Source organism: Papilio xuthus, unplaced genomic scaffold, assembly GCF_000836235.2.
Source record: "Papilio xuthus unplaced genomic scaffold, Pxut_1.1 DF829758.1, whole genome shotgun sequence".
In the NCBI taxonomy this organism is placed as follows: domain Eukaryota; kingdom Metazoa; phylum Arthropoda; class Insecta; order Lepidoptera; family Papilionidae; genus Papilio; species Papilio xuthus.
The window spans coordinates 2512796-2539076 of record NW_013528891.1 but is presented as its reverse complement, the minus strand read 5'-3'; the positions used below and the strand labels follow the sequence as shown (position 1 = coordinate 2539076).

General features: G+C 34.0%; 3 protein-coding genes and 1 non-coding gene across 5 annotated transcripts; 3 read left to right on the top strand and 1 right to left on the bottom strand.

The window, feature by feature from the left end:
* The first annotated feature begins 120 nt into the window (after positions 1-120).
* Positions 121-2185, top strand: PheRS-m (Phenylalanyl-tRNA synthetase, mitochondrial). The gene is made up of 3 exons (XM_013314870.1): positions 121-763; positions 951-1595; positions 2004-2185. The coding sequence occupies exons 1-3, from the start codon at positions 251-253 to the stop codon at positions 2169-2171; spliced, it is 1326 nt and encodes a 441-aa protein (XP_013170324.1). The 5' UTR covers positions 121-250; the 3' UTR covers positions 2172-2185.
* Positions 2186-3024: 839 nt separating this feature from the next.
* Positions 3025-15140, bottom strand: LOC106128238 (uncharacterized). Of its 2 annotated transcripts, none has more exons than XM_013326540.1 (9): positions 15012-15140; positions 12420-12570; positions 11960-12116; positions 11287-11426; positions 10997-11158; positions 10576-10657; positions 9830-9869; positions 8529-9242; positions 3025-8078 (listed from the first exon to the last, which is right to left on the bottom strand). In XM_013326540.1, the coding sequence occupies exons 2-9, from the start codon at positions 12551-12553 to the stop codon at positions 3766-3768; spliced, it is 5742 nt and encodes a 1913-aa protein (XP_013181994.1). In that variant the 5' UTR covers positions 12554-12570; positions 15012-15140; the 3' UTR covers positions 3025-3765. The 2 variants fall into 2 exon arrangements, with proteins under 2 accessions (XP_013181994.1, XP_013182002.1); XM_013326548.1 differs by lacking the exon at positions 15012-15140 and adding an exon at positions 13643-13709.
* A 1714-nt stretch (positions 15141-16854) lies between these two features.
* LOC106122734 (collagen alpha-1(IX) chain) lies at positions 16855-26281 on the top strand. The gene is made up of 23 exons (XM_013318855.1): positions 16855-16971; positions 18334-18389; positions 18588-18801; positions 19159-19351; positions 19745-19822; positions 20130-20216; positions 20786-20854; positions 21196-21234; positions 21495-21566; positions 21885-21947; positions 22058-22153; positions 22486-22564; positions 22690-22751; positions 23129-23228; positions 23343-23431; positions 23536-23643; positions 23852-23959; positions 24350-24466; positions 24692-24746; positions 24898-24999; positions 25322-25489; positions 25793-25855; positions 26100-26281. Exons 1-23 carry the CDS (start codon positions 16958-16960, stop codon positions 26201-26203), a joined length of 2136 nt encoding a protein of 711 aa, XP_013174309.1. The 5' UTR covers positions 16855-16957; the 3' UTR covers positions 26204-26281.
* On the top strand, positions 24151-24222 carry TRNAD-GUC (transfer RNA aspartic acid (anticodon GUC)). The gene has a single exon. It is a non-coding gene; the product is annotated as a tRNA-Asp (tRNA).

Genomic DNA, 26281 nt, shown 5'->3' with positions numbered 1-26281 from the left:
TTACTTCATTATTTATTGTATAAAAAGGAAGATTTTTTTTATAAAACCAATGAATTGACAATTATGCCAAAGAGTGTAAAAGATACTTATATGCTTAGCTTGACAGCTGTCAATGTCAATTATTGCAGTCCCAAATTTCGCACAATTTTGCATATAAAAAAAAGATATAAAACAAATTCCTTGTAAAGGTGTACTCGGTTTCATAAAGTTGTAGTTATTCAGGGAATAGTTTACATGTCTACCAACAAACATGACCAAATTATTTATTAGAAATATCCGTCTGTTATCTACCCATTTTTATAAAAATTACACAACTGTAACCAAACCGGCAACATCACTGAAAATAAATGATAAAGAATTTGTTACCGACGACTACACGAACATTACACCAAAGATTTTGTCATATTTAAATCGAGATTTGCACTTGAAAAAGGACAATCCAATATCAATAGTCCGGCAACGAATTGTGAATTATTTTTATTCATCTTTTACGCATGGAGGTAACCCAATATTCAGTGTTTACGACAATCTATCTCCTGTGGTGACTACGAAGCAGAACTTTGATGATTTGTTAATACCTGAAGACCATCCGAGCAGGACCAAATCTGACTGTTACTATGTAAATAGGAAGACACTACTGCGAGCACATATGACCGCACACCAGAGTGAACTACTCCGCTCAGGTCTAGACAATTTCCTTATGATTGGTGATGTATACAGAAGAGATGAAATTGATTCCACGCACTTTCCAGTCTTTCATCAAGTAATTTTATTCTCTTATTACATTAATCACACAAATTCTCATGTAAAAGCAAAAAAATGGGGTTATTTACCCCACTTGAATAACGATTTAATATTTTTAAACATAAGCATGTGGAAATTAGATTAGAGAATACAGTCTTTTAATATTAGGTGCAATTCTACTTTGAATAATTACTTTTTCTTTTCAGGTTGATGCTGTAAGATCTCAAAGAAAGGAACAACTATTTCAAGATCATCCAGGATTGGAGCTTTTTGAGCCTACATTTGATCCAAAAAACCCACTAATATTTGAAAACTCAATAAATGATCCTAATAAACAAAGTTGTCACAGTTTAGAGGCAACAAAATTAATGGAAACGCAGCTTAAGAACCATTTAATTGGTTTAGTCCATGCATTATTTGGTGATAATGTTAAACATAGATGGGTTGATGCATATTTTCCGTTTACACATCCATCTTGGGAATTAGAAATATTTTATGAGAACAATTGGTTAGAAGTTCTCGGTTGTGGTATCGTACGGAATGAGATTTTAGCAAATGCAGGACCTAACAACTCGATTGCTTACGCATTCGGACTTGGTTTGGAAAGAATTGCGATGGCATTATACAAGATACCTGATATACGATTGATGTGGAGCGGAGATTCAGGATTTGTATCACAATTTCAGAATAAGAAATTGAATGAGAAGATTACTTATAAAGCTGTATCATCCTATCCGCAATGTATAAATGATATATCATTTTGGCTGCCATCTGATGTTACAATTGATACATTTACAAATAATGATTTTTATGATTTAGTGAGAGATGTCGGGGGTGATATAATTGAACAGGTAATTTATTTTCACTTAGATCTAGATTAGACAAAAATATACCTAATTATAATGGAGTTGCATGTTCATAGAGACAAAAAGTGTCTCGGGATGGTCAAATAATCTTACTAATAATTTATGTTAATGTTTACCTGGGTGGATGGATGGATGTTTGAAGGTACCTTTAGAACGGCTGAACAGTTCTCAATAAGATTCCGCATATGTATAGAACATAGTCTGAAATAACACATAGACTACTTATTAATTTTATTTTAATTGCGCGTGAACGGAGTTGCGGGCGATAGCTAGTTTCGTTATTAATTTAAAAAACAAAATTATTATGATATACAATAGTACATCATGGTATGAACTTTTAGGACCTGAATTAATTCTTTTATTATATTGCTGTTATGTAATATTTGTTTGCAGGTAAAATTGAAAGATAAATTTGTTCATCCAAAGACCAAGAAGCATAGTCTATGTTACAGTATAATATATAGACATTTGGAACGGACTCTAACACAGGCTGAAGTTAACGAAGTACATAAGGAAATTGAAAAAGCAATTGTTAAATCATTTAATGTTGTTGTAAGATAAAATGTTTATCTAGTTGTAGTTATTTATGATTAAATAATAAAAAAATTTAATGATTTTTAATATTTTACTCTATTACTCGCTAAATGTAGGATTTCGCTGTATTTATACCTATGTTCGATAATTTCCTTTTGTTCTTTGACAAAACAGGAATGAGAATACATATATAATAGTGTCTTAGCAATTTAATTATATTTTAAGACTGTTAACTCTGGTCTTTTCCACCGGAAATCCTGGAGACCTGCAAGTGGCAGTACATGATGGCCACTCAGGGGATTTAGTGGGTAAAACCTCACACAACTTTGATTCTGCCAGGGACCAGGGTATTATTTTTTCTCTCCAACACCAAAAGCAATGGTAAGAATATTAAATTTAACAAAAGATATATATTAAAGTTAAAAAATATTTATCAATCAATTTAAGTGCTAAATAATGGACGAAATTGGATGAGGTTATATTTTGGGAATGAAAATGTCTATCTTTTATTTTTATGTTAGTAAAGATAAAAAAATATTAATTAGCAGCTATCTTTTGTTATTTATAGTATTTTGAAAGTCTTAGAGAATAAAACTCTACTTTTCTTACCTATATATTTAAGACACCATATGATTACAAAAAAAAACCAATTTTACAGACAATACTTTGTATTGAAACATAAATACTTGAGGAAAAGTAATAATACAGAATTAAAGTTACATGCCATTTTTTCTTAAGGTCAAGTTTTTAGCATCTTAACATTTTATAAGGTTTTAACACAAACATATTCGAGGTATTTAATATATTATATACTAAAATTTTAAATGTACTTAAGAATTAATATCACAGTTTTTATTATCCTAAAATTTTATATGTCTAGATGACCACAATTATATTTCATATTTTCTTCTTAATTCCGAAATAACATTTCGGATTCAAGAAAAAACAAAATATGTTTCGTCAAATGAGGTATTCATTGAGTTTATACTTCATTACAACTTACTTAGGATTATCTTACACTTTTAGTTTACACATAGCTAACCTTTAACTCTTATCGTGTTGAGTTTTCACTGTATTATCACCTGTATAACAACAATATAAATAACGACATGCTTTTACATAGGCGATAGACTAAATTCATCGTTATACTATCACAAAAATATATATAGCAAGAATTTTCGTATTCTTGTCATCGGTAAAAAATGCAACGACTCCCTTGTTTTTGTATTCTTTCATTTTCACATAACTAAATTACACATTTAATTTAAAAACGATAAAATCACAATCTAGTAACTACTTAATCATACAAATTACTTGTTAGGAAAGATCAAATAGAAACCATTAGAGATATCGCATGACATGAGCGAAGTCAGCTGATGATTGAGGGGGAGGCTAGAAATATTTTTTTTGGATTCCAAAGAAAATGGTACATTTTTTTAACGAAATACTGCCAATTAGTTTTGAGTTACTTATGTGGATCTATAGAGATTGTACATATCTGCCTCCCTCCCTTTTGAGAATCTAAAAAATGGGTAATCCATTTCCGACCGAACGATTTGAACAGTTATCGGTAATAACACGAATTTTTAGTTAGACTACAAATAGTTTCAACAATACAAACTTAAATACCTAAAATAGCGTCTTCTTCACCATCTGCGTTCATATCAGAGTCTCGGTCATCGACGTTTGTATTGGAGATTTGGTTATCGACGACGGAGACACACACGAGTGGTCCATCTGTGTATTCAACGGGCAAATTATATTGATCAATAGGTACCACACTCACAGAATTGCTTTCATTATTTTGTGTTCTCATTCGCCTAGATTTCTTCGCTAACGGCTCATCATCAGAAGATTCGGATTCATTGCGAGTTTTTTGCGTTACTTGCATAGCTTTTGAATTTTTTATATTTTTTAATATATCCAAAATTGTCGGTTTTCTATTGAACTGTCTGTATTGTTTCGCGAGATGTATTTTCATTTGCTTTTCAATGTCGCTGGGCGATAAATTTGCGTTGGTTTCCACTGGTCCTGCATTGTCCTTCTTCAATAAAGACTGCGCTGCTTGGTAGATCTTTGTCGGGACGGCGGCTGCAGGCACACGAATTAACTTCGCTCTCTTGAGATTTAATATTTTCTTGGAGTTGTTTTCTTTTTTCTGCATATAATCCGATGGAGGCTCATTTTGTTTACTAGTGTCGGCTGGTGGGTCGGCTGGTGAATCGGCTGATGTGTCGGCTAATGTGTCGGCTGGCGGGTCGACTGGTGTGTCGGCTGGTGTATCATCTTCGGTGAGATCGATAACGGAATTGTTAGTAGTAGTTTTTTTTTTCAGTTTCTTTTTTATAAATACCATTACTTTTTTAACTTTTTTCGGAGGTGGGCTTATTTGAATGTTTCCTCCTATATTTTGTGTGTTAGTAAGGTAGTACGGATTGTTTTGTAAATTGCTATTTATTATATTGGTGGTAGCAACATTGTTAATTACATTATAAGTATTATGTTCTGTAGTTACATTATTAATTACCGGACTTTCCGTAGCCATATTTGTGTCCTCCGTAGATATCCCCGACATTGTCATCAAATCGGACAATATAGATTTTCTGTTAGTCTCCGGAGCGACTTTGACAATATAATCTGTGTATGTTAATTTATCTTCATCATCTTTTCTAACATTTTCTTCAGTTGCTTCCTTAGATTCCGAATTCGTGCTACCAACATAAAGCATGTGGGTTGATTGCGCAGTATTAAAGTCAGTGTTGGTATTGGAGTACTGTGAGTTAAGACCTGTATTTTCTGGGATAGTATTAAGTTCAGCATTCACGACGTTATTTTCAATATTGCCCTGAGTTGCAATAAATTCGCTATTCACAACATGATTCTCAGCGTCCCCCGCATTAAGATTTTGATCAGCACTTTTTTCGCCAACATTTCTTTCCGAGTTCATGTCAAGATTTTCAACACTTTCTTCAGAAATATGGTCTTCGGAGCACATAAGGTTAACTTCAGCAGTGTCTTGGGATACGTCGTCTTCAGTACTTACGATATTAGATTCAGTATTTTGTTCGGCAAAAGGTTCCTTAGGCTTCATGACAATAAATTCAGCGTTTTCTTCGTTATTGAGGATTTTCATATTGACATTTTCTTTCTCAACATCTGTTTCAGAGGTCAAAATATGAAGTTGAGCACTTTCTTGAGAAACCTGTACTTCCGGGACCATAGCAATAAGTTCAGCATTATCATGAGTAACATTTACTTCTGGGGTCAACATATGAAGTTGTGCACTTTCTTCAGTAACATGGACTTTTGGGCCCATAGCAATAAGTTCAGCATTATCTTTAGAAACATTTACATCAGATTTCAATATACGAAGTAGAGCACTTTCTTCAGTAATTTGAACTTTTGGATCTATAGCAATAAGTTCAGCATTATCTTCAGTATCGTTTACTTGCGTGTTTAATATATGAAACTCAGCGTTTTCTTGGGTAACATTTGCATTTTCATTGATTACATTTATTTGAGGATTCAATTGTACATTTGTTTGCTGATTCACCGGCATATTGCTGTTAGTGTAATTAAATCCTATATCTTTTCTAATTGGATATTTCCATTTTCTGATTGGAAGTTTCAGGTTTCTATTAAGTGTTCCGGATTCCAAAAGTTTCTTTTGTACCACGGAAAGAATTTCTGGCAATTTAGATAAACTAGCTGGATCTATTTTTACTCCTGGGTCTATAGATACACTTAATGTGTTGTCAGGTAAAAGCAATATATTCACCCCTTGTGGCAAAAGTCCTTGAGGGGGAGAGTTCGGCGTTTGATATGAAGGTTCCTCTTCAATCAAAGATATTGTTTCAATAACTGCTTTTTGAACAATATTATTATCAATTGCAACACTAGGTATCGCTGACTGCCAGCCAGCTGAAGCCGTGACTGATAATACTTCGGCTTTATTACCGCGATGTGGTATAGCAGGAATAATATTTGCTTTTATAGGCGGTGGGGTTTTTGCATGCACGTGACTAACTGTGTCACATGTGTTAGTGTGCGTAAATTGTGTTGTGACGTCATATTTATTTTCAAATTGTGTAGATACCGATGAATGGATTACAGCTCTTGTTATAGGAAGATTTGATCCAGTATCTTTGGATTTTCTTCGTCCTCTCGTACCTTGGTCATTTTTAGGAAGATTTTTATTTTGCGGATGATATAATTCTATAGCACTTTTTATTTCCATCTCGCCATATTCGTTTTGTATAGATCTCGCTTGAATTGCTACATCACGAATTACTTTCACAGTTGTTTCACGTTCCTTGGGCCCCGGAATTTCACCGTCGCAGCTATACGTGTGATCGTCTAATTGTTTGCCTGATGTCAGTAGATTCAATAGATCTTTTTGACAGCAACAAAAACATTCTAGCATTGGACATAAATGTCTATATTTCTTACTTTTTACAAAACTTGTGTTGTTAATTTCCGGTCTAACAAATTCTATTTGATGTCGAGACCAACAACAAAAACCACTGTTTGCTGCAATAGTTTGATTAGCCCTATTTCTTTTCCTTTTTGCGACCTTTTCTAACGAATTTTCTACAGTCATATTTTGTTTGCTGTTCAATTTGTTCTCATCTGCTGGTAACTTTACCGTCTCTTTTTTCGTTACTTTTTTGAGAGGTTGAGGCACACCTCCACTAATCATCCCAGCAGATAGCCTCGTATTTGGCCTTTTTGGTGCTTCGACAGGCGGCGCCTTTTTACGTAGTAGGAACATGCCAGTGTCGAGCAAGCAGATGACTTTATGGAGAGTATCCTGTGTAATTAAACTTTCTTCGTATTGTGGAAGGTTCGAAGAGTAATTAGACCACTTCGGCACAGGTGGAGGCGGTTTTGGCTTTGCTTTTTTGTTCTTTTTGTCATTTATAAGATTGTGCCGCGTGTTTAATTCAGATTCGACTAACTGAGCAGGTTGATTATCTGAAACTGAAGTAGGGGCAGGACACACTGCGGCATTCAACAAATTCCCAGTAGCACACGCCATCGGTGAATTTAAAGGCTCATTTATAACATGACCTCTTTCGATTACTTTTTCATTTTTATGTTCATAGGCTGGTTTTGATTTGTCCATTTGTAATTTTTCTGGCTCTACATCTTTATGTTCTGCTCTAGTTATATCGAGTAAGCTTTGAACCGGCACAGCCGAAGGAATCACCGACGCAGTATTTTCACACGCTTCAGGGACTGTTTCACGCTTAATGTTCGGTATTGTAGTAGTTTCTAAATACAAAACGTTATTGACGAGTTTACTTTCAAACGCTTTATGCATATCGATAGTGAGAGGTTTGCAAGCATTAAATAGTCGCCTGTTACGTTCGCTTAGAAAGAAACCTACGCTTAGCCTTTTGAGTCTCGTATTAAAATCTGGATTTTTACACAATAGTATAGGGTTGTAGTTTCTATGTTTTGGTTTTTGGAGCAGCCAGCTAGTATATTTAATTCTAGGAACTTCACACTTTTCCGTGTCATCTTCGCTTTCCGTTTTGTCTATCTCTTCTTTTTCTATTTTCACTTTAATTCCATATATATTATCTGCGTTTTCTATCTCTCCTTCGTTATTCACTTGAATATAATCTTGTATTCTTGCTTCATCAATTTCTACATTATGTTTTGTTACTTTATGATCTTCGATTGCTGTTTCGTCTATCTGTTCATTTTCTGTTTCGACTTCAGTCTTAATATTTTCAGTGTTAATTTTTATACTTCTACTTTGAGCTTCTATTAGTTCAATTAACTCGTTGCCTTTCACCGTTGAGTAATCGATATTTTGTAATATTTCCATATCATCTAATTTCTTTGTATAAGTTATGGGAATCATGATGAGTTTTCTATCTATACCGTATGAGGGGTCGACGTCATCCAGATTTACGATTTCATCACCTAAAAAACAGAGTAAAATGATGAATCACCTGTGTAATCTTTGAATAAGACTGTTTAGTTCTATTATGTATTTTTTTTGCCTAAATTATATATTTACAAACAAGCCAACATATTGTTTTTACTTTTATTCATATAAACGAAACGTGCTGTTTTTTATCTTACTAATATTATAAATTCACAAGTTTAGACGGTGTTTTGTTAGAAAGTATATCCAAAACGGCTGCATTGATCTTTCTGAAATTTGGCATAGACGTAGAATACGGTTTGATAGAACACATAGGTTGCTTAAGTTTATTTTTCCGCGCGAAGTTGCAGGCAACAGCTAGTGAGAAATAAAGATCCTTAAGCATTCGTAATTCAAGATTAAATTATAGCACCTATTCGTCTCGACAGATCGATCAAAGATTACTATATATACATATTCAAAACAGCATTAAACTTATTTCTTACCATCCTCAGTATCTGGTTTTTCTTCTTCTACACTTTCTTCATCGTCATCCACAAAATCGATACCATCGTCTACAAATTCTAAAGTTGACGGTAATTCGTTAAAGTCCATAACATCTTCTGAACTAAAGGGAAATTTTTTCTTTACATTCTCTTCAACAGTTTTATTAGAATCCTCTGAGATTATATTTAGGGTAATATCAGATTCGATTGGTGGATCTTCTGAATCAGATATCACTTCATTGGTTACTGTTTCTTGACATGTAGGATTACATTTATCATTAGATTCTGTCATATCTACATTTCCCATTATATTTGTTATTTTAGGAAAAACTGTGTCATCTTCTGGATATGTTGCATCATTTTCTACTTCCTCTGATGCGGAGTTCTCTTCTATAACTTCAATATTATCAGTTTCCATTGGTTCATCATCACTTAGAGTATCATTTAGTTCCAATACTTCGATTGGTTCAGTCTTTACTGACACTTTTAAGTGACTATCCTTATTTAATCTATCAGATGCATTATCATTTTCAGTAGATTTAGTATTATTTTCTGCAGTTTTAGATGTATGCTCAAATTGCTTTTCATTTTCATCCATTGGTGTAATGTCTTCTGTGTTATCTTTCTGTGCGACATGTCCGTCCTCATCATCAGAATCAGCAGTCACCTCTATAGTTTCCACATGTGGTTCAATCACAACAAGATCAGGATCATCTATGGATATGGAAATATTACTTGTTACTAATTTCCAAAAAAACGACAAGTTAAAGTAAAAGATTTCTTATATCGTGAACCAAATTGTACCTATTTTAAAGGAAATTGCGCAAACTGATGAACGTGTTTGATTTAATTAAAGTTAATATGTAGAGGGCTTTAGGGTAGGTTAGGTTGGTCGTCCGCCCGGGCACTATGCAGAAAGAGACTGCGAATTACAGTTTCAAGTAACCCTATTATCAAGTTCACTCCAAAAGCATGGTAAAAAGGAAATTACGCCTTTTGGCGCGCCCAGGGCGCTTGTAATCGGACCAACCTATGGGCGACCAATAGTATTTTCAGATATCAAACTATTATTCTATTTGATCCAAACATCTTACTAATATTATAAATGTGAAAGTTTAGATATATGGATGTTTGTAAGATATCTCCAGAACGGCTTAACGTATTTCTATTATACATATATATAGGCTACTATTTTTTTTTAATTCGGCGCGGTCAGAGTCGCGTCAAATACATGATGATATCTAGATATATAGATGTATCTTTCTTCATTATTAGTTAGTATTTATAATTATTTTGCTTACCACTATTACAATTCGGTTTCACATTACGTCGTCTGCTCTCCTGAAAACAAACGATTATATTTAATTTCAATGTAGTACCCTAATTAAGTAAACAGAGGTGGTTAAAATCATTTTTTCAATGATTTCAATGTTTTTTTTAAAATTTATGAGTTTTTAAGTTGAATTTTATTAAACCGTTTGCGCTTTTGTTTGGAATAAAAGTACAAGTTATTGAAATGAATTTATGTATGGTATACAGTTATTGTAAATAATATTATATAATGACATAAATATGTTGCTATGTATTATTTAGATACGACCTTATGCATTTATTTATCATATTTTTAATATAGTACATTTCATATCCAAAAAAATAAAAATATACAAAACATATTATATTAAAAACAGAACACCACCGGCTGCGGAATCCCATGACTCAAACAACCAGTGGTCTGGGCTGCAGAGACAGGAACCTTCTCACGATACGTGCGGTTTCTAAGATAACTGCCTTTTGTATAGGGACCTTAATCCAACTGTTTATCGAGAGCTTCTTAAGATGTTGGTCGAAGCTCTTCGCTATAACTCCATTCACCGATACGACTATCGGAATAATGGTAGTCGATTTCATACGTCACATGGCGGTAACCTCGTGAGCCATGATTTAGATAATTATTATAAAACCACGTTCAGTTTTATCTGTACAGTAACAACTAAACATTCGTAATGTTCAGTTAATACTGAATTTGTGTCGACTTAAAGAAACTTACAAATTGAACGGCCTGAATGATTTTCCCCGAGTTTATTAAATCCTTCCATTGGACAAATCTTTTTGTGATAAGATTTGGAAGCCTGAAACAGAATATTGCATTTAATTCAGTTTTAATATCAGAATTTGTTTTTTTTTTCTTATAATTAACGAGCAGTAGGACTATAAATGGTCGATGTTCATAGACATCTGTCACTCGCAAGACCAAAGGAATCGCAGATTGCTGGCCTTTAAGGAAGATGTATACGAGTATTCAAATATCTTGGATGCTCGGGGTTATGTGCGCGCTGCGCACTTTCCCCCATATCCCATTACGCCCACCTCTACATCTAATATTGTCCAGCGACTCGTACAAAGTTCCAAACCGCTAATACATTTGACAATCTTAGTAACAGAAGTATGATAATTTCTTTTAATAATACCTCTCAGTGACTCGAATCTGGAGTTTTGTCGGCCTGGTGGCTTTCGCTAGATTTTTCGCGTTACCACGAAAAAGCCACCAGAATTGGTAGAATCTTCGCCTTGAGAGATCTTTTAATTGATACCATCGACGCTGCAGTAACATGGGAGAGCATTCGCGCCCTCTGAAAACAATAAGTCATGAAATCAAAATGGATAGTAGTAAGCATTAACGAAGCCTAACTAACACTTAGTGGAAAAGGGGTTTAAAAGGGGCTACATAGTTCACGACTTATACAAGATTGAAACAGACCTGGTATTGTATTTTCTTGTCAGAACAACCCACTTCGCAACTAAACGGTCCCCAGACAAATTCTCTATCTCGTGCGACATCACCAGTTGAAACAATCGCTCAAGGACCGGTGATTCTGGTTTACCGCTCTGTATCAGCTCCTGAAAATCGAAACGCCAATAGCCTAATGGTTAAGGGTGCGGATTTCACGATCACACGGTCGAGAGTTCGAATACTACACAAACCATATCCTAGCACAAGCCTAGAGCTGAATTGGAATGGTATAAGAAATATTAGTAAATTAACAAAATGTTGCTAATATTAAAAATATATTGTAATTTACTACTAAAAAAACTATTTACTGACTTATCTTTGACACACCAAGACAATATACGAATTGAGTGACACTCTATTAGTAGTACAAATTCTTTTTAGGGTTATGCACCTCGAAAAAAAAAACGGAACCCTTTTAGGATCACTTTGTTGTCCATCCGTGTGTCTATCAAGACCCTTTTTTATTCCAAAGGGAATTCTTATTAATAATGTTATTCAATTTTAGAAAAACTGATAGCTCGCTGAGTTATCTAAGTGGAAGACGATTGCAGGCATCTAAATGTTTTTAAATAATTTATATCATACATTTTTTTTTAATTCTCTAAGGGGATGGGGTAAAAAAGGCGCCAATTTTTTATACCTCTCCAATAACATCGACATCTTGGTGAACTAGTACGAGGTCGAAAGCGAGCCAATCGGTTGACGTCATCCGAGCGACTGGTGTGATCAAGTCCATACGATCCTCGGCAGCGAGCATCCTCTTCAGTTTCTTAGAAGTTAACACCTTCATGTGTTGCCTGGAAAATACAAGGATTTGACTTAATAAATACATCCTTGGTTTATTTATTTTAATTGCACAAGGTTTCGCTTTGAAGTTTCTAGTAAGGATCCAAAGCCGAAAACTATGGAACATCAAATTCCATACATGGCGGCCATTGCGATAATTGTTTGTTTTTAATGTTGTGATATAAATGTAATGAAAATTCTTCCGACAGAAATCATTTGGGATTCCTGTATTTTACCGTAAATTGCAGTTTATCTATGGTTACGTCTTTTCACTTGTTTTACTAAATCAATACGATCACCATAAACCATCTTACCATAGCAAAAAGCAATCACAGCCATACTCTATCTTCAGCTGATCCCACATCTCATCTTCAGGTTGACCTTCCACATACTGACGACGTGCGATATCGCGCACCAGTCTCCTCTTGAACTTCTCCAGGGCCGACATCTTGATAACTGTTTACCCTATAATTGTAAAATAACGAGACCTCAAAAATGGCTTAGTGTAATCTATTTATCTCGCAGTAGACAATAGTATAAATAAAAGCCACTCATTCTGTTGACCGGAAAAGTAATTATTATTAATGCCCAAAGAAATTCAAAGAAGTAGGAGAAGTCGTTCAAACAGTTTAGGGCCATTATGGTTGCATTAAGCCCAATGATACCTAATTTAAAGTAGCTTCCAGCTCCTTGATGTGAAGTTAGCTGAACTGAAGAGAAAGTTATATAGCTATTACTTAATAATTGAAATCAATTATTTATTTCCTGCTGCTTATTCAAAGGAACAAAAAACCTCACGGTTACTTTGTGGTTGTCTTGGGTTTTATTGGCACACTTCATACTTCTATCGACTATTTCAGCTCAAAGGGTAGAAAAACTGAAAACTTTAAGCAGGTGGCGCTAGCATCAAGAGAAGGCGATCTGTCAAAGATTTCATACGTTGCAAATTTGACGGCAGACGTTTTTATGATTAGTGCAATTCGTATATAAAATAAATTGTTTCCGATAAGCTGTGGTTTATTCAGTGCTACAGTCGCTCTTTATCATGCTAACAAAAGTGAGCAAAAGGCAGCTTTTCTCCCCATTCATCGAAAATTTTTGTTATGATATCGAAATGTTTAGGGCAGGTTGTTCTTAATTAAGAATTTTAATTTTTAACAAGCAACAAAGAAGTGTCTTGGTAAAATAACAACAAAAAACAAATTATTTTTGTTGTTAATTAAATTAGTTCACGGAATTACAGATATGGCAATACCTATAGTCAAAGACAGTTTATTTGTCATTGTCAAATGTCAATTCTGTATTACATACATAAATATAGTATTGTTTCTGCATAAATAAACTTATTATAATTTTTAAATCGTGAACGTAACGTGAAGTAATTAACCTATAAGACGCCCTTTATTGAAAGTTCACATAAAACCTACGATATGTAAATATGGTAACCATCTTATATAAAAATACCCATCTCATTCATGTTCAATGGCATTAAAGAATATTAGATTTATCACTGTTAACACGGATACAAATTACTTACTTGTTAACACACATTTAATTTTTTTTTTCAAAACAATTTCCGCGACGCTCACTCGACGGCAGTCAGACACAAAATGGCGTAATTACTACTGTTACGTGACTAGAGCGAGAGGGGCGTTCACTCGTCTTTGTCGTTCTTACATATAAGGCTAAAAATAACTTTTTGTAGGGTAGGGATTTGATGTTTTATTGATTAAGAATTCGTATAATTTTAGTCCTTGAGATGTTTACTATTTTGTAACATAATATCCCGAAATAACCTATTTTGTGTGTTATTTATAGCCGTTTACTTTATTGTATGTAAAATAATAATACAAGTGCACCATTGTTGTATTGTGCTAACTCCTAAAGGTATACACGCTTAGTCGTGCAAAAGATTGTTACTTAAGAAAAAGATTAATAAGGATATTGTATTATGATTTCTTTTCCCAAAAACAAGATTAGAATAATTGTACAAAAATACTCATTGAATCATCAAATAAATATAAACCACTTCTTTTTATTAATATAATTATTTATTATGGTTACAGAATAAAAATTGTTCCGCGAACTTTTTTTGAGACGAAACGGTCGCGCTACGCGAGCCAACTCGACTGATAGCCGACGAAGTCTCGCGCCATGTGAGCCCGTCAAAGCCGCGTGACGTCACCTAATAACGGTTATAACACTAGTCCCGCACCGCGGCGATGTTCCCGCCATTTGTTTGAAATTCTATCAAATTTTATATTATACTTTCAGGTGATTTTTTTTTAGTTTGTATATGTTTATTCATGATGACTAATTTATATTTTGATATCTTGATATCTTTTTTGACGTATCCGTAAAAAGTTGAAAATATTAAACTTAGAAATAAATTTAGACGATTTTATCACCAAATCATCTGTTATGATTATATTATAATTATAAATTACAAATATGGTGACTTTAAATGCGTATCAAAAGAAACTTTTTTATCTGTGCCGCGAATATTACTAAGCGCTTGAATTTTGGGTTCCGTTTTTGCTCAAATTATTTATGCAATTAACATTATCTAAAATAAAATATTGACCATAAAATATTTTGTTTGTATTTGGCGATTTTTTAAATAAATTATCAGCATATTGGCAACACTGAAGATTCCATTTTTATAAATCCAATTAATGACATTTTATTTCCATAGAACGAAAAGTGATACGTATCTAAATACGAATAAAAATATGTAAGTAGGAAATCTATATCAAAAAACGTATAAACGGCCACTGCGTTTCAATTCAATACGTCCGCTTGGCGTCGAATCTGTGAGAAGAATGGCGTCCGGACACGTTATAGCGATGCGTGGTAGATGTTTGGATATAAATTACATTACATAGGTTATCTAAATATATCTTTACCTTTTAATTATCGAAGAGAGATCACATATTGATATTACTTCAGGTGTTATAACCTGCTATACACTGCTTTTTTTTGCTTCAAAAATCCACAAAACACGTATTCACAACGGAGTCTGAACACGAATTGGATGATAACAAGCGTTTCAATGCGAGTGAAAGGGACGGTCGCTGCATAGGGTATGCGAGAGGCCGCGCGGGGTGGGAGTGCGGCCATTTTGTGTCAACTCTCTGTCATTTCTACATCGCGCTTCGCCAGTCGCGGTTGTGTCCTATGCTCTGACGTAATATTATTTCACCTGTATACATTGTCGTACATGTAATTAGGAATTCGTTACAATAGCTTGCTTTATATGAATATAAAAAAAACTATTATAATATATTTGTGTAATATCTCATGTTGTGTCTATATTTATTTGTTACCTACTTAAATTTATTTACTACAATTTTTTTTGAGGTAATCTTTTTTAATAAATTGAGAATTTATATCGTGTAATAATAATTTACAGAAAGTTGTTTATCCTTGGAATCGAACTAGTCCACGGCATGTTGCTGAATAATCTTATCAATAGCCTAATTATTTTTAACTATTAAAGAAGAAATGGCGGCTTTAAATCAAAAGTTTTTTTATATCGTAGGAAAAGATTTTGTAACTTCGTATAATGAAATTTACATGTACAGAAAATATGTTAAAATTTACTGTCTATGCAATCGCATCTGATTATGTATTGTGGACAGTAGTATTTGTGGTATGAATATCCTAAGCTCGGTTTTGACTTAGCATATGATTAAAAAAAATTATCCTATAATCATCCGTTTGCTCAAACTGGTTGCCAGTGTCAATAAGTCTTATGTTAGCTATGTTCACGAATGATTTTTGAACGGCAAATTTGATACATTATTTTTAGATGATTTGGTGAAGAGCGAATGGGAAATAAGAAACCGAACCGATTAGGTTAACAGCATTCGTTATTAAGACCGAAATTTTTTCGGTTTCAGAACAGTTTTTTTTTTAATTAATCCAAAGCTAAAATTATTGTAAACTGCTGGTTTAGAATATCATAGGACGTTCGTGTATTACAATTAAAGAAATAATCATACATTCTTGCATTGATGATAATCAAAATGGACCAATTAGCATCAAGGGTAAAACAGGCACATTAATGACATCAGTCTAAGTTTCCTGGAAGTGACATCTTATTTGTTTACTTATGCATACATGAGCGTTGTTCAATAAATTTCATAGAATCATTTCTCATAAAATACCACAATGTTTATTAATTTATCGCCATCCTTTATCATCTTACTTCTTCCTACCTTACTAATATGTTTGGATGGATGGCTCGATGTTTGTTTGAAAGTATCTCCAGAACGATTGCAAGGATCAGGTTGAAATATGGGATAGATGTAGAACTTATCTTGGAAGGACACATAGGGTACTAATTAAGTTTTTTTCATTCCGCGCGTGTGGTGTGGCGAGCGACAGCTAGTATTATTCTAAAATTAATAAAATCATGACATTTGAATGTTTGAAATATTCACGCAGATATATAGCATAAACAATTTTTGTATTAAGCATAAATGATAGTCGTGATACTTAGAGTCGGTTAATGGTATACAAGTCAGTCCCTTAGTGTAGATAACTCATATTAATATTAAATTAGAGATAGCCCTTCGTGTCTATTTTAAATCATAATTTATTTTTTGAGCACGTAATTGCAGTAATGTTACTCACGCATATCAATACCGCAATATAATTAATACAAGAGTTTTACATTCGGCCACAACGAGGCTGTCATGCAAAGAATTAATTGATATATATTGTCCTGGTCTGGAGCAGACGAATCTCGGGCTCTTTGGTTAGCCAGTTAGGCTCCGTTAGTGTTGCCAGTGCGTTCGTGTTGCTCGAGTAAAAATATGTACGATAATCATTTAAATATTTCGCTAATATGACTTTACACTGGTAAGTTGTACTTATTTTCATAGTTTATTTTCTTATAAAGTATTTATTTACTGTAATATAATAAAAATTTGAATACTAATAATATTTTTTTTGGTTATGTTTTGACCTTATTTCAAATAAATAAGTAATTTACATTTTTTAAATCTAGGCAAGCAATATTTAAGAAAAGAAATTTATAATATTGTGTAACTTCAATTTTTTAAGCTTACAATAAATAAATGCTTCTATTATTTGATAAATAGTTTTTTGCGTAACCGCCAATGATGTGATAATTTGAAATTGAATGAATTATTTGTTACTAAAGAGGTTAAGTAAGAAAAGTCTCTTATTTTCCTGGTCTGTTGATGTAGAAGTTCTGTTCGAACTGAGCTGAAGATTGCCTGATGACTAAGCGACGCAATGATTTTTCTAATAACCTGGTTTTTGTGATGGTAAAAAAATCACTTTTACGAGCGTCATATTTATTGAACCAAATGAATACTTGTAAAGACGAATCAATTAAACCACGAAAGAAGGACTATCTATGTATAAAAAAAATCAATTGCTATTCGTTAGTCTCGCTATAACTCGAGAACGGCTGAACGTTTTGAAATGTTCGTGGTGGTCTAGGAAAGGTTTAAAAGGTGAGAGTAAATCAAATAATTTACGGGAAGAAATTAAGTTTTTTTCATTCCACGCGGACGGAGTCGCGGGCGACAGCTAGTTTCTAGTAGGTATTTTATACATCTGTAACTTAAGATTAATTGATAATTTGATTGACTTGTTAAATTGTTTATACAAACATTCTATTTAGTTCGTATTTGCATACTGTTTCATCTTTATTAATCTGAAGTTAAGTTTGAAGATATTGTACCATTTTACTATATTATACATTTTACAATCAATTGGGAAGATAAATAACAGATTCTTTAAATGAATTTGTACTTCGTTAGTGTATAACCTCGCTAGGAATATTATAAATATCAGCAAAACTGATCATGAAAATAAATACCTTTTAAGGTTATGATTCGTTTATAGAAAGTTGACGATCTGCTTAGCAAAATATTTTGTAAAATACCTTGTAATTCGATGCATAATCTGCATTCGTTACGTCAATACATTGTGGTAGTAATAAACACTTTGAAACATTTAAAATAAATTGATTCTTTAACGCGGCTGATTGAGGTTTGAAGGCCTTTTAATAGTACGCATGTAACACCGTCCGAGGTCAATTATTTGTTGACCCACCATTATGTATCGAGATTTGATGGAAGACGAAATTAGGACAACGTATGACGATTGATCTCGGCCAATGTTAATTGTTATTGGTTAGAAAAGTTATGGCTTGTTAAAACTTATGACATTTCTTACTTTTATTTCCAGGTTCCAGATAACTTTGCTAATATTATTTTATCCGCTTAGTAATAGTAAAGCTACAGGTAATACTAATATATTTTTTATTCTTTTTTATATGTCAACTATTGTTAGAGTAAATGCTTAGCGCCTTTTTAAATTAAATAGCAAATAGTTTTATTTAAACTTTATTTCATGTCTAATTTTTCATTAAGTTTGGTTGATTTATTCATGTTCTATACTACACAGATATTTAAAGTATCTCAAATAATTACCAATTATAGATAATATAACAACAATATCTCCACTGGATGTGTCACCATACGCGCCATGTTCTCCTCTCCGACCTGGTGACGTTGACTTTCAGACGGTAGATTTAATAGCGGTGTATAGATTAGACCAGCCTGATACCACCGGAGTCACGCTAGTACAAGGCTCACAGGATCTACAGAGAGCATACAGGATTGGAGATGGGGCTAATCTTACGTTACCCTTGAAGTAAGTTTCCTAAAATGTAGCTGGTCATAATTATTTGATTAAAATAGGCGCTATCCATGGAATGAGTTAAGTTTCAATGTAATCGATTTTAAATAACTCTAAATTTCAGTGAGTTCCGATCAGCCGTTCAAGAGATACCTTCGAACAAATATCCACTCATCCATCCATTTATCTAAACTTAACAATTTATAGTATTATTAGGAAGAAGATTTATACAGTGGCATAAAATTGTCAAACAAATTTCACAAATAATCATTATACTTAGACGAAGTCTTATTGTATATTCACGCCAACTACTTCGAGAACTTTCTCTAAAGCCATATTGAATTCCATTAGTACTTTCTTAACGTGTTCCAGAGAAGTATTCCCGAATGGATGGCCGGAACACTTCAGTGTGGTTGCAACGTTCAACGCACAAGGTCTCCAAAGACCATGGAGTTTAATGAGAGCACGAGCCCGCAACCTATTATTCTCATTGACTTTGTTACCGAATTTGAAAAAGTTAAGCGTTTACGTGCAGACTTCTAGAGTCGTGTTTGATTGTCCTGAGGTAAGAAAAGACTTACGAGTAATAGTTTAAGAGTTAACAGTCTGCATTAGTTGCATTTCGCCGGTGCCCACGCAGAAGGCACGCGTAAAGTATTATACAAGTATTTAAGCGTTCTGTCTCTTTATAATTCTTTTTGAGGCGGGGGTGGAGAAGTTAGGGATGAGAAAATATTCTTTTTTCTCCAACCAGTAAAATATAGAAAACTCATTTGTGACCTCTTTAAATATTAGATGTCTATCACGCGGTTACTTCGCTAATTTGCTAATATCTAGTGGGACGGACAACCGGATAAGAAAGTGATCTTATAAGGGTTCCGTTTATTTCCTTTCGATGTACGGAACCCTAAAAGCAAGACTAATGATTGAATAAGAGACAAAACATATCTGTTTTCAGCTCTTCACATCTGGATGGCATAAAATACATGCAGCGGTTACAGATGACGCCGTTCATGTTGCCATTGATTGTAAAGAAGTAAGGATCTTTGTACAATAATAACCGTGGGTTTCTGAGACCAACTTTTCCGTTTAAAACACTTTATTATGTCTGTTATGTTAAATATAATGACAGGGATGGCTATTTTTATACAGAGATTTTAATCTTAGAAACCAATTTTCAATTAACATTATATTTTATATCGTATATTTTTTATGGTCCTGTAGATTTCATTGTTTAGTTATTTTTAGTAATTAACCAATTTGTTTGGGAACAAAAGTAACTTAAAGCTATGACGTTTTGGTCAAATGTTAGAAAAGATAATTTTGTTTTGTCTCTTTACCAGTTGTTACCTGAAAAGATAAAGAAACACGACTTCCGTAATGCTACATCAGTTTCAATTGTGACCAATGATGATGGCACTCCAGCACCCGTAAGTATTGTTAGGAACAAATTCCGACACTGTGTCGGTATGGCGCAACACTAGCCATACTAAAATATCAACGTTTACGTCCCCTCACTAATCATTCTGACACTACTTGGTAACAAAAGCACGCCATTCGCGCTAAAGAAACTTAACTTAATAATGTCTAAAAATATAAATATATGTTCCTCTGTAATTTAGGTTGAACATGCTTAGGGGTTAAGCATTTGACTTATAATCTGCAGGTCATGTGTTCGAATCTCGCCATGTACCAATATATTTTTCGATTTACATTTATACGACGTTCTCACTAAAGAAAACATCGTGATGCAACCTACACATATCTGTGAAGAGATTTAAAGATATGTGTGAAGTCAACCAACCCGCGGCCGTCAGCGTGGTTAATTATGTCCTAGTCACTAACTTAGGGTAGGCTCCGAGAACCTCGGAGGGGACGTATGAGTGTGTCGATCATTATAATAGGTCTAGGGTAAACTTTTTAATATAGAGTCTGGATACAATCCATAACAGTCTTTATTTCTTAGGTGACAATGGTTATTTTTTATTTTATTTTACAGATAGATCTTCAATGGTTGTCATTAAGTTGTAACCGTTACAATCTAACAGAAGATAGTTGTGAGGAAATTGTAAGTAACTTTATAACAACTATTGTAGTGTATGCATAAACGTTGTGTTTGTCTCGAGCACGCCATAAGTACAGTCAGCTTCATAAATAACGTAACAAGATATGCAAATATTTAGGTACTCCAAAAGTAATCAATTATACCTATATATTTGCATATCTTGTCTGCTACGGTATTTATGAAGCTGACTGTACATGCCGGAGAGAGTGCTCGTTAGTCGATATTAGACTTTTGGGCCTGCAACTCGTGTCGGTACGTGAACGAGCCAAATATAACGCAACGAATGCTACGCCTATAAATGAGAATAAGATTTAACTTTTTAATAATTCGTCTAATTATTACAGGAATTATCTGAACCATTGACAGTAACTGTTCCTTCACCTGTAAGTATAAGTTAAGAAAGTACGAGAACAAAACTAACCTCAATATTCAATAGTAACAACAGTGCAAAATAATAACTTAAATTGTCCACGAACAAAAAATAAATAAAAAAAACATACAGACGAATTGAGAACCTCCTTTTTGAAGTCGGTTAAAATGGATCTTGACAAACAGACAGGCGGATAACAAAGTGATCCTATAAGGGTTTCGTTTTTTATCTTTCGAGTTACGGAACCCTAAAAACTTTTTATTTTGATTTCAGCTAATATCACCCGATTCGTCGCCCAACTTGCAACCTTTATTACCGGTCTCTTGCAATGAAACATGTCCTCCAGTAAGTGCGTAGTTTATTAATACACAGAGATATCACTAGTATTCGCCCGCAACTTTGTCAGTGAGAAATGAAAAAAAAAAGGCCTATAGTATGCCTGCCCGCATAATTCAACTACGGAGTCTGTTCATGCGTTTCGTAGATTACTCCTAACAAACGGATAGACAGACAGATAAAAATAAAGTTTCTTTGGTATTATGTACATACACACAAATTGCTTCTATATACATATTTGTTTTATTGCTGTTACATTGTCGTTTCCATTTAAATATGAATACCGAATATCCTTTTTATTTCTAACGTTATTGTGTACGCTTTCAGGGTCCTGAAGGTCAGAAAGGCGAGAAGGGGGAACAAGGTCCTAGAGGTTATACAGGCCTACCGGTAACTTTTAAAATTATTGAATTATTTAAGCAAAATTCATATAGTTTTTTATTACATTAACGACATATAAATAATAATAATGTCATATTCAAGTCGTGTTTTTTATTAAGGGTGTACGAGGAATAGAAGGACCACCTGGTCGTAATGGATTAACTGGTCCTAAAGGTGACAGAGGTGAACCAGGCCCTCCTGGAAAAACAGTCAATGTAAGTATCGTGTGTGAAACGGAACGTTTAAATATGTAAGAAGGAGATATTAATAAGAAAGGGATAGCTAATTTGATGAGAGGATATGACTGAGCTAAGTGTATGAGTTCACTTTTTCCCGCTTTAAAATAAAAAATGACAAGTAATTGGATCGAAGCGTCAATAGCCAATTAGTTGGAATGGTACAAGAAATATTAGTAAATTTACAAAAATCTGATAATATTTAAAAAAAAGAATTACATAAATCGAATCGATTCTATGTATTTTATAAGATGTATTTATACTTTGTTTTATATTTCTATATATTTCTATTTTTTTATGGTTACCTATAGGAAACCATTGGTCCTGGACCTCCGGGCGAAACGGGGAAACCAGGAGCTAAAGGCGACAAGGGTGATACAGGACAAAAAGGTAAAGTATATTTTCATAGAAAACGAATAATCTTGCACTTTTGCTATTTTTTTTATGTTTCATTAGTCCCAAACATAATTTTAGTTTGGTAAATAGTTATTTGGTAGTAAATTAAATAATTTCAGGTGACCCAGGAGAGGCTGGTCTTGTTGGATTAGCGGGGTTTCCCGGTACTGACGGTAGAGATGTAAGTTATGGGACTTTAAACAAGAACTTTTATTTTCATTACTAGTTTGCGCCCAAGACTTCGTCCGCCGGAATTAAAAAAAACTATAACAATGAATCGTATTTCTTGTTTTCCTAATATTAGTTTGTTAGAAGTTATCTGCAGAACGGCTCAACAGATCGTGATTAAAGGCATAAATGTAGAACATAGTCTGAAAGAACACAGACTATTAATTAAGTTTTTTTTTAATTCCCTGCGGTCGGATTCATGGGCGACAGCTAGTTAATAAAATTCGAAAACCGTGGCGTTGTTTAAACTAAATTCTCATTATAAATATTCAATTAGTATATACTACCACGTCTTGCGTTGATATATTTTTTTCAATGTATTTTCCTTAGGGTTACCCCGGACCGCCGGGCCCCGTAGGACCCCCCGGTGCACCGGGTATACAAGGCCCGCCCGGACCCCCTGCTAATATTAATGCTTCATTAATACACGGTATGTGCACACCAAAAAGTAATTCTTTACTTCGCAGACGCCCCTTTTCTATCTGACTCTGACGCCCCGTTAGCCCTAGCCCTAACGCCGCTCCTGATTGTTAATGAATTTTAGGCGCAAAAGGTGAAAGGGGTTATCCTGGTCGACCGGGTCGTGATGGCGACCCAGGTGCCAGGGGATCTCCAGGAGTGGACGGAGTCCCGGTAAATTTTTATAGTTTTTTAGAGATTTTTTAAAATTACGTTACATAGGAAACACCAGTGAACTGAATGCAGAGGTATGAATTATTATTTACTTTTTATTTTAGGGTCTACCAGGCCCACAAGGCCCGCCGGGTGCACCAGGTCTACCTGGGGAACGAGGTCTGCCAGGACTGCAAGGTGGTACTGGTGAGAAAGGATCTGAAGGTCCGCCGGTGAGTCATTAATTTCCTCTTTACGTTGTTTCAAAATAAATTCTCTTTTTAAATTATCAAAAGATAGCGCTGTTTCCAGAAAAAAAATACTTTAATATTGGTATTAATACTGTCCCTTTCATTCTATTTGACAAAATAGAGACATCACTATATTTATACATGTGCCAGGTCAGTTGGAACTAGCAGTTGTTTATGTGATTGTTTGCAGGGTCCCGAAGGTTCACAAGGTCCGCCGGGTCCTCCTGGAGCTGCTGCGACGGCAGCGGAGCAAATCGCCATACCAGGTCCCCCCGGTCCACAAGGAGAAAGAGGACTGGTAATTTTTATTTTACTAAAGAATGTTCAGAAATTATCATATTGTTTTTGATATTTTTATACCAAGGGCTTAGAGTATTAAGTAATGTATAAAAATAAATTTTAATTTCTGTTGTGAATTTTTTCTTTAATTTTATTATAATATTATTCGTTAAATAATAATTAATGTATAATTTCGAACTAGTTGATCAATCCTCGGTAGTATAGTGGTAAGTATCCCCGCCTGTCACGCGGGAGACCGGGGTTCGATTCCCCGCCGTGGAGATTCTTTTTGTGTTTGTTTTTACAAAGTAAAAGAAAAATTTCATCACCGTTAGCTCTCAAATCCTCAATAATGAATAGACAAGTTACAAAAGACATAGTAAATTGACAATTTAAATATTACAAACAGAAAGGTGATCAAGGATTTCCCGGTCTACCTGGCAGAGATGGTCTAGACGGAATTCCAGGAAGTCCAGGACAGAGAGGCCCGCCCGGATTACCTGGATCTAGTAACATTGTTGCTCAGGTAATTTGAATTAATTCAAAATTATGCAAATAAAGTTAATGATTGCTTAGTACGGATTTTGCTATTAATAATTATATATCGTGGGTTTCCACTGTACTAAACATAATTGTTATGTTAATCGTTTAATAATAATGAAAGGAATGCTGGAACGAGATGAATCTGTGTTTTCGCACTGGAATCTACAATTAATTTATTTTTAAATGTTCGTGGATATTTAAATTTCAGCCAGACTTGCTTACGGAAGCCGAAGTTAGAAATATATGTGAAGACTTAATTAGAGGTACGTTTAATAACACTGAAATATGCTTTTATATTGTACTCAATATTTTAATGTTTTTTTTTTAATTTATTTCAACCAGTCAGAATTTCTTTAAATTTAAAAATAGAATAAAACATTTTGGACTAGCTATTATTTTTTTTAATTTCCATAGTTCGCATAGCAGAGTTGATGGAAAAGATGACTACTCAATCTGCACCAACTATAATTTCTAGAAGAGGCCCGCCAGGTAGAGCTGGCGTACCTGGCTTACCAGGTAAATGTGTTTTTGTAATTAATATATTTTTAATGCATGAAGTATTTTTTTATTTAATTTAAATAAAATAAAATGTATCGCCAGTACTTAACTCACAAAATACAACTCTATGAAATAGTCGTTATTTTTCTCTTAAATCATACTGTATGTCAGTAATTAAAAACAGCATTTGGTGTTTCTTTAAAAGAGAATTTTCTATATCTTACTAATATTATAAATGCGAATTGACGGAGTCGCGGGCGACAGCTAGTTAATTTGTAATTATAAAAGTATATACTCAGTGTAATTACCAGTAAAAACAATTAAGTTTTCATTAATCAAGGATTAACTGGAGAACCGGGAACACAAGGGCCCCGGGGTTATCCAGGGGAAACTGGTGAACCCGGACGACCCGGCAGTCCCGGACCTAGTGGCGAAAAAGGAGATAAAGGGGAGAGAGGCCAGGAAGGTGTGGGAGTGCCAGGGCCAGAGGGACCTAGGGGTGTTCAAGGTATGTTTAAAGCATTCTAAACTAGATGGCGCTAAATTTATTATTTTATAACTGGACGCTAGATGGCACTAATAACTTGTAATTTTTATTAGTGTTATGTTCAAGGGTTGGCGATAAAGGGTTGAGGAGAGACTAATAGTTTTAATTTTTTTATTTTAAAGAGGAGCATTAAACTTTGCTAACTTCTTATTTCTTGAATTATATCTTACTCGGTTTGGATTCTCCAATAAGATTAAAATTTAATTTAAGGTTATCAACATTTTTGCTATATTGAGTAAAACATTTAATTTCTTTCTTTCCTAGGTCCTATAGGACCTCCTGGTGCTGACGGAAGAATAGGAGTACGCGGTGATCCTGGACACCCAGGTAAAAAGTTTATATTATTTTTTATTACTTCACAAAAAAATTACTTTTTTTGAAATTAAAGCCTAGTGAATTATCCTACCAAAGTCGCACTACGTAGTGTTTCAAACGTCTACTAGATGTCGCAACATTCGACAATTAATACAGAATTGTAGTAAAATAAGTTGTCCCTTATTCTATTTACAACATTGATAGCTAAATCTGGGTAATAAATTTAATTCTTAGTCCTGATTTTTTTTATCTTCAGGTCCAATAGGTCCTCGTGGTATACCAGGACCTAGAGGGAATTGTGACTGTCCAGTAGCGGCATACTACGCTTACTCACCCATTGGAAACTTTAAAGGGCCATAGATGACACTTCTAGTCTTCTAATATTTTCTTGATTATCGATGGTGTTATGAATGAATTAGTCAAAAACTGTTTGATTTA

Coding starts and splice junctions, on each gene's coding strand:
- LOC106122734 (XM_013318855.1), top strand. Junction 19,352..19,744: donor TCGTGTTTGATTGTCCTGAG/GTAAGAAAAGAC, acceptor ATCTGTTTTCAG/CTCTTCACATCTGGATGGCA. Junction 25,856..26,099: donor CGGTGATCCTGGACACCCAG/GTAAAAAGTTTA, acceptor TTTTATCTTCAG/GTCCAATAGGTCCTCGTGGT.
- PheRS-m (XM_013314870.1), top strand. CDS start 251: ATGACCAAATTATTTATTAGAAATATCCGTCTGTTATCTACCCATTTT. Junction 764..950: donor ACTTTCCAGTCTTTCATCAA/GTAATTTTATTC, acceptor TTTTCTTTTCAG/GTTGATGCTGTAAGATCTCA. Junction 1,596..2,003: donor GGGGTGATATAATTGAACAG/GTAATTTATTTT, acceptor ATTTGTTTGCAG/GTAAAATTGAAAGATAAATT.
- LOC106128238 (XM_013326540.1), bottom strand. CDS start 12,553: ATGTCGGCCCTGGAGAAGTTCAAGAGGAGACTGGTGCGCGATATCGCA. Junction 11,159..11,286: donor ACAAGAAAATACAATACCAG/GTCTGTTTCAAT, acceptor TATTGTTTTCAG/AGGGCGCGAATGCTCTCCCA. Junction 10,658..10,996: donor CAGATTCGAGTCACTGAGAG/GTATTATTAAAA, acceptor ATTCTGTTTCAG/GCTTCCAAATCTTATCACAA.